The sequence below is a fragment of the Silene latifolia genome, chromosome 7 (assembly GCF_048544455.1).
Source record: "Silene latifolia isolate original U9 population chromosome 7, ASM4854445v1, whole genome shotgun sequence".
Classification (NCBI taxonomy): domain Eukaryota; kingdom Viridiplantae; phylum Streptophyta; class Magnoliopsida; order Caryophyllales; family Caryophyllaceae; genus Silene; species Silene latifolia.
This window is the reverse complement of record NC_133532.1, coordinates 3,199,504-3,206,561: the sequence shown is the minus strand read 5'-3', so window position 1 is coordinate 3,206,561 and position 7,058 is coordinate 3,199,504. Positions and strand designations below refer to the sequence as shown.

The window sequence follows — 7,058 nt, the reverse complement described above, 5'->3', positions numbered from 1 at the left end:
AAAACTTTTGCAATAGTCGTATATTCTTGTAATTATCCTTTATTTTTATGCGTAAATTTAGAATCGTTAGATGTTGTCAATATGCAATTCGAGCCATTAATAGGAATACCTCCCCATTTCTTTTGAAGCAATGTCGAGAAAATGGGCTCGTTTTATTGGTGTGTGAAAGCAAGAGCAAGGGGAATTACATTTGAGTAATTGAAAATTGAAGTCCAAGTGCCCATTTTGGTGTCTTCCATACACGTAAGACGGAAAAGGAATAAAATAAAAAAGAAATAGAAAAAGAGGAGAAGCAAGTAAAGGCGTAAAGCAAAGCAAAAGAAAGAGATTGTTGAATTTTGATGTCTGAAGGAGAAGAGATTGTTTATTTAAGTTTAATCTTCTGGAGATAAACTGAGAAAGGAGGAGAAGATCAGGAGATGGGATGTTTGTTTGGTTGTTGTGATAATAATAATAATAATAAGAAGAGATTAACTGACAATGTCAAGCCTACTGTTACTCATCAACATCATCATCATCATCATCATCATCATCATGACACAACTCCTTGTTCCTCCCTTGTTAATAATGGTACTTACTCTTATTCTTTTTATTCATTTATTGATGATTAAAGTTTGCCCATTACTATAAAGCTTGCACCTTCTACATTTCTCGAGTGAGGGAGGGAACTGGGATGCTACTTTGTTTCTGGTTTAATCTTTTTTTTTCATTTTAGGTATTCATTACCCATTGAGGCATTCGTTGTTCTTGTCTTTTATTATAGCAGGCACAATCAGAAGTGACCAATTTTTATGTGTGTGTGTGTGTGTCACTTGATGTACAAGTTGGGCCTTCCAGTTATGTTATATCACCTCCTTTAAATTATAGCATTTGCTTTCATATTTTGTTCCTGCAGATGCATCTGCTGCCAAACAACCATCAGATGTCAACAACCCAGACGCTATTCCATACCCACTTCCAAGTGTCAGGGATGTCACTGTCGCTGCCAACACCAGTACCAGTACCAGTAGCTCCAACGCCCGCACCTTTTCTTACCAGGACCTTGTGGATGCCACCGCTAACTTTCGATCAGATTCTTTCTTGGGCGAGGGTGGCTTTGGCAAAGTCTATAAAGGCCGGTTGCTTCATACTGGCGAGGTCCTTTTTTTTAGCTTTATTTTCATCACCTATGTCTCCTTTATTTTATCTGCTACATTGTGGGATAATTTTTTTAGCTTTATTTTCAAAAGCAGATTGTTGCCATCAAGCAACTAGATCGTAACGGCGTACAGGGCATCAGGGAATTTGTTGTTGAAGTATTGACACTTGGTGTAGCAGATCATCCTAACCTCGTTAAGTTAATTGGATACTGTGCTGAGGGTGCTCAGAGGCTGTTGGTCTATGAGTACATGCCTCTAGGATCTTTGGAAAGGCATCTTCATGGTATCTAATACTAGTCGTACTTGCATTCCTATGTAAATTACTATCATTTGTGCATTTGAAACATCCATCTTGTTCCCAATGTGACTTACTATTTTGCAGACCTTCGTCTGAATCAGAGAACTCTTGATTGGAGCACAAGGATGAAGATAGCCGCAGGAGCTGCTAGGGGCTTGGAGTATCTACATGACAAGATGAAGCCTCCTGTGATTTACCGTGACTTGAAATGCTCAAACATCTTGTTGGGTGAGGAGTATCATCCTAAACTTTCTGATTTTGGTTTGGCTAAAGTGGGTCCTGTTGGTGACAAGACTCATGTCTCCACTAGAGTGATGGGCACATATGGCTATTGTGCACCTGACTACGCAATGACTGGCCAACTGACATTCAAATCCGACATTTACAGTTTCGGTGTTGTTTTACTGGAGATAATTACAGGAAGAAAGGCAATTGATAGCACAAAGGATTCTAGGGATCAGAACTTGGTTGCTTGGGTAAGTTGACTGCTGTCCCTCCCCTCTTCTGATTGTAATATAGAGTATCTTTCTTAAGCAATGCTTGAGGTGGAAACTCGACTTATCCGTTTTGGTGATACACAGAATGATATGATGAAGAAGAGCATCCTATTACTTTCAGAGAAGGGTGTAGTAAAAGGGATGTCGATACTGGCTTATTGCTAGAATCCGTTGTCTAAATATAGTGCTCTATTTTGGTGTCAGGCAAGACCTCTATTCAAAAACCGGAAGAAGTTCCCAGAAATGGCAGACCCAGCACTTGAAGGCCGATATCCTCCAAGAGGATTGTACCAGGCACTGGCAGTAGCGGCAATGTGCGTTCAGGAGCAGCCAAGTATGAGACCGCTCATACATGATATCGTGAAAGCTCTGGATTTCTTGGCATCTCAGAACTCAGAATTACAATCCTCAAATGCATAATACTCATCTCCCAGGAAACCCAGTTCCCCCCACAAGCACAAAGTCAGGACGAAGCAGATTACAAGACGAAAACTGAGAGAATTCACCAAATTACTTGGTTCATTTTTATCATATACTGTGTATACACAAGGCTCTCCGTTATCGATTTTGTAACTTACAGATAACCGGTGAACCTTTGGCTTTATTAAACAGGATACAAGTTTCTCCACCTCTCTTATTCCTGCCTCGCTGTGGATTTTCATTGTATGTAATATGCCAATGGATAATAACTAACTTTCACCACCTTCTACTCTATTTAGTTTGTTATAAACTGTTAATGCTTTTGGTTTTGAGGATCTGATATAATGTGACTGGTTCACCGCACTCGTCTTGCTGTATGGGCTTGTTTGTTCAAGCACTCCTTTATATGGTACCAACAATTTTTCCGGTCTTTTTTGGCCCTTGATCTCCATCATTAAATCTAATATGGGCCAGACTCTGGAAGATATATTAATTGCCTTCAAAAATCCTTGATTACAAATTTTTAAAAAAAAAATTGAGGCAAAGTTTGATACGGAAGAGGAAAAAGAAAGAAGGAAAAATTCCCGCCAAAAAGTTAGTTGAGAAACGAACTGAAGATAAAAAGATGGGGTGGGAGGTTTGTAACAAACTCTGGTATTCCGCTGCTATATACTTGTTATAAATATCATCAACATATTCAACACTTGTGTTGTGGTAGTTTGATCAAAAGTAAGAAAGAGATGGAAAGAGCATCATCATCATCGGAGTTATTATTAGATGATTTCGTCCTCATTGAAAACTACGTCCCGGCCATGGAACACCGCATTGATATCCCAGCAGAGCAGCAGCAGCCAAGCACCCCACCCAGGAGGAGGTTTCCTTCTTCTCTTTCCACTCAGCCTGTTTCCGCTGCCACTCACCACCGTACTACACCTCTGCGCCGTCCCATCAAGCTGTCCACCATTTCTCGTGCTATTCCTATTCTCATTCTCCTCTGTTTCTTCTTGCTTTGGTGGTTCTCTTCTCCAGGTTTCTTTACCAATTTCTCTCTACTTCCTTACTTTTCTTGATTATTTTTACTTCTATTTCATTCTTTATATGTCATTGTCTCTCGTTTTTCATCATTTTTCTTCACCATTTATTCCTTGGTTCTTTCACAATCTTTGTTTTCTTGTTTTGCTTTCAGTTCTCTTCTTCTTCATCTCCCTGTGTTGTAGTAGTAAATACATTATTCTTTCACTCATTCAATTTGCGAGCGAGTTTTTCTGTCGCTGGACTTTAGTGTTACTAATAATTAGTATGGCGGCATTCACATTTCCGGTTCTGCTGCATCCAGCGTTGTTAATTTGACAAATCTGTAATACACTAATACGGAGTTCTTGATAGCACATGCATATCGTAAGAGAAAACTAGGTTGTTTCTGCGCAAATAAAAATGGGGGTCTTGTTTGTTTTTGGAGGATGGAAGTGATTTTAGCGGTTGGTCGGGTTTTGTACTGGCGATAGTGGAGATCAATTAATAATGCTATCTGAAAATCGAAACATCAATTGTATTGTTGGCGGTTGACATTCCTGTTTGTTATTATAATGTTGATGAATACAGAAGAGTCCGAGTTGCAAAATCATAGGTTTGGTATAGAGTCGGAAAATTTGGAATGAGACTCTTGATGTCAAACACAGTAACAGTCATTTGTTATTCTAATTCATGCAGTGAAGGTGGTGGTTAAGGATGGCAGGTTAATGGATGTTGATACTACTCAAAACTTGTCGGCTTCTCTCAAGGACGCTCACATCAGTCTCAAGGGCCTACTTTTCCGTTCACCTATTCCCTCTCTCACAATGCCTGACAAGACTGAAGACTCTTTTGCCCAATTCTAGGCTTCCTACTGCCTCTGCTAGACTGCTATGATTCCACTCAACTTCAGTTTCTGCTCTTTTGCTTTGTAAATAACAGCTCAGTGGCCTGCCATATGTTACGCTATGTCATTATGTCGTATACTAGCTATGTTGCTTGTCTCTAGTTGTCTTGTTATGCAAAAATAACAATAAATTCAACTTGTGTTTGGGATAACATAGACTTCCATTCTTCAGAGGAAGCAGCGTGTGTATGCGTTGTTAATGTCTTGCATTCTTCATTTACATTCTTCAAATGTTAAGTGACCTTGAAAATGTTGGATGCCTCTATTCAATTTGGAGGGGGATAATCAATGATAATCAATAGTCATTGCTATCTACCATAATCACCTTATCGATTATGTGATTATATATCTCTGTTCTTCCCTTCTTACATCATACGCATATACTGATGTCGTGGCGTTTTTTAGTGACTTGTCAAGATGTCTCCCGTTCCTTCAAAATGACTACACTTGTAATAACCGCTAAAAGAACTTTTAGTAAAAATCTCATTTAAGGGTATTTTAGACGAAAATCAAATATTTAGAACATAGGATTGCACATCAAAGGCTAAAAATTAAAATCATATTGGAGTCAATATGGCAGGTCTCTTGCGGCTGACACCCTCTTCACTTACCTTGCATATAATCACATTGACGTCTCATTAGCAAGTTGCAACGTAACAGCATGCCTCTACTTTCAGGCACCGTGGCTTACCAAGACGCGCCTTTTGATATGTGAAGTCAGCTCTTTGCTGTCCCGTTTGGTTTGTTTATAGGCGTCAATTTTGTCCATTTCCTGCACAACATTGCAGTGTCGTTGAAAAAGGCTAGACAGCACTTCTAGGTTGCCTAATCATCATTAAGTCGAGTTGCAGGGTGATCAGTGGTGTACCTTGATCCAAACACCTAGCTTGGGCCTGGTTTCTGTAATCTCATAGCTCTTCAACTCTAGCAACAGTGGCTGGTACCTCTCTATAAACGGAGCATATGCAATGTCTACCTGATATCCGACAAAGTACCTTATTACAACTCAGACCGCCTCTCCAAATCACAGAGAATGGTGTCCTAGTATTCTGTGCCAGTAATCAGTATGTACTACTATTACATTAATACTATTACAATGTGTATGGGTAACAGTTAGGAAATTAATTGTGCTATGACAGTTTGAATGGCATAATGTTACGGTACAATCTTACAGTTCAACCTCAAAATACTTCAACAACAGGAATCAGTAATCCACAATGTTTATAGAGGCTGACTTACTGCACTGAATCGGCCAAGGAAGAACGGCCCATCATTAAATTTGGACAGACCCTCTTCTAACTTGTCAAAAAGAACACCTAGCAAGTGAGCAAGAAAGAATTGTCATAGTCATGGCTGGAATAAGCCTATAACAAGGCAAGATAAATGGAGCTCTAGAATTCATACAAATTTCACTGTCAAGGTCAGAGCCTCCTTTAAGATAAGTGATGACAGCTGCGCCAAATGCGTCAGCATTGGCAAATTGCAGTTGGGCAAATTCTAATTTCACAGCATCCTGCATATTTTGGAAAAGGAAAGATGCAAAAAAGGTTATAGACGGAATTCCAAAGGGCGATATATGATGACAAGTCCTTCCTAGACTTACATCAGGGTATAGAGATGGTCCTTGAAAGTGAGAGTCTAAATACTTGACCAAATCCAGGCTCTCTCCCTTGATTTTGTTATTGTGCTCCAAACAAGGAACCTACAAAGAATATCATAGTTGGAGAGTCCTTGACTAGCTGCAAAGTATAGCAAAGACAAAGATAAAAACAAGTTGTGGAGTGTGGACCTTAGCTGGTGGGTATAAGTCCTTGTACCAAGTTGGTTTGTCATCCATACTAATGGGAACTAGTTGGATTTGATCTTGTAAGCCCTGTGCACCTCAGATAAATTAGTTGCGGGGTTGAATTGAGATTCATATTAAAATGTACGACCGACCACAAACCTTGTAATTCCTGGCAATCCAGACCCGCTGGGCAAAAGGACATGTATAGGCAGTGTACAGCCTAAAGTATTCATATCATGCGAAAGAGAAACACGATTACTTTTAGCCACAGGGTTTGGAGAGTTATTTGTTGTGTATATAGACTATAGTAAATGTATATTGGGAATCACAAACTAATAATTCTGCAAAAAAAAGTTGAGAACTGAAAGATAAAAGGAAGCAACAAGTACCTGGTGGTTCCATCGAATACAGGAGGGGGCTTAGAAGTAGAGTTCAAAACTGGCAGAAGAACCTCCTCACTTCCCCTGTCACCATTCAATTTTCAGTATAAATCATTTGCAGATATTTATATATATAAAATCACAGTGTTTCTGTTAGTCAGGCGAGGTATGGGCGAGGGGGTCAAATTTACACACAAGTAGCTGTGAGATTAAATCACAGAGAGTTTGTTGATTTGTTAACTCTTGAAAAATGAAAACTGCTTCAACCTTCTACTACTACTAGTCTACTACTACATTAACATATGAAAAAAATGGCCCGAGTAAAAAACGAAAATAATTACTAAATCAGGCAAGTAGATTTACATATTGGCCTAGTGGAGAGGCTGGCGTTGGTGCTGTAGAGTAGTAAATGAAGACAAATTATTTTATTTAGTGGAAAAGAATGCAGGAAGAAAGGAAGTTTATAGTGCAAAAACTGCTAAAAGTCTCAGGTAGTAGATATTGAAAATTAGTTAGCAAATTTGAAAGAGAGACTTGATTGATGGCGATGTTGAGAATAATTCACGGTTCAGACTTCAGATAGTGGTGGTTGAAGGGGATGGATGGTAGACAAAGCATGC

General features: G+C 39.2%; 2 protein-coding genes across 3 annotated transcripts; one reads left to right on the top strand and one right to left on the bottom strand.

Moving 5' to 3' along the window:
• Positions 1 to 289: 289 nt before the first annotated feature.
• On the top strand, positions 290 to 2,683 carry LOC141591399 (putative serine/threonine-protein kinase PBL7). Its single transcript, XM_074411705.1, has 5 exons — positions 290 to 570; positions 896 to 1,137; positions 1,233 to 1,422; positions 1,522 to 1,913; positions 2,139 to 2,683. The coding sequence occupies exons 1-5, from the start codon at positions 420 to 422 to the stop codon at positions 2,352 to 2,354; spliced, it is 1,191 nt and encodes a 396-aa protein (XP_074267806.1). The 5' UTR covers positions 290 to 419; the 3' UTR covers positions 2,355 to 2,683.
• Positions 2,684 to 4,727: 2,044 nt separating this feature from the next.
• Positions 4,728 to 6,873, bottom strand: LOC141591398 (glutathione S-transferase L3-like). Of its 2 annotated transcripts, XM_074411703.1 has the most exons (9): positions 6,802 to 6,873; positions 6,448 to 6,522; positions 6,218 to 6,278; positions 6,062 to 6,145; positions 5,876 to 5,974; positions 5,677 to 5,785; positions 5,512 to 5,588; positions 5,141 to 5,248; positions 4,728 to 5,044 (listed from the first exon to the last, which is right to left on the bottom strand). In XM_074411703.1, coding segments are annotated over exons 1-9 (714 nt in total). In that variant the 5' UTR covers positions 6,804 to 6,873; the 3' UTR covers positions 4,728 to 4,945. The 2 variants fall into 2 exon arrangements, with proteins under 2 accessions (XP_074267804.1, XP_074267805.1); XM_074411704.1 differs by lacking the exon at positions 6,062 to 6,145 and having other exon boundaries at positions 6,802 to 6,872.
• Positions 6,874 to 7,058: the final 185 nt, after the last annotated feature.

Bases quoted from the DNA above. Each gene is read 5' to 3' on its own strand.
- LOC141591399 (XM_074411705.1), top strand. From the start codon at position 420: ATGGGATGTTTGTTTGGTTGTTGTGATAATAATAATAATAATAAGAAG. The intron at 1,138-1,232 runs GTCCTTTTTTTT...TTTCAAAAGCAG, and splicing joins GGTTGCTTCATACTGGCGAG to ATTGTTGCCATCAAGCAACT. The intron at 1,914-2,138 runs GTAAGTTGACTG...TTTTGGTGTCAG, and splicing joins ATCAGAACTTGGTTGCTTGG to GCAAGACCTCTATTCAAAAA.
- LOC141591398 (XM_074411703.1), bottom strand. The intron at 5,589-5,676 runs GTATGAATTCTA...CTCACTTGCTAG, and splicing joins TGACCTTGACAGTGAAATTT to GTGTTCTTTTTGACAAGTTA. The intron at 5,249-5,511 runs GTAAGTCAGCCT...GTCGGATATCAG, and splicing joins TCCTTGGCCGATTCAGTGCA to GTAGACATTGCATATGCTCC.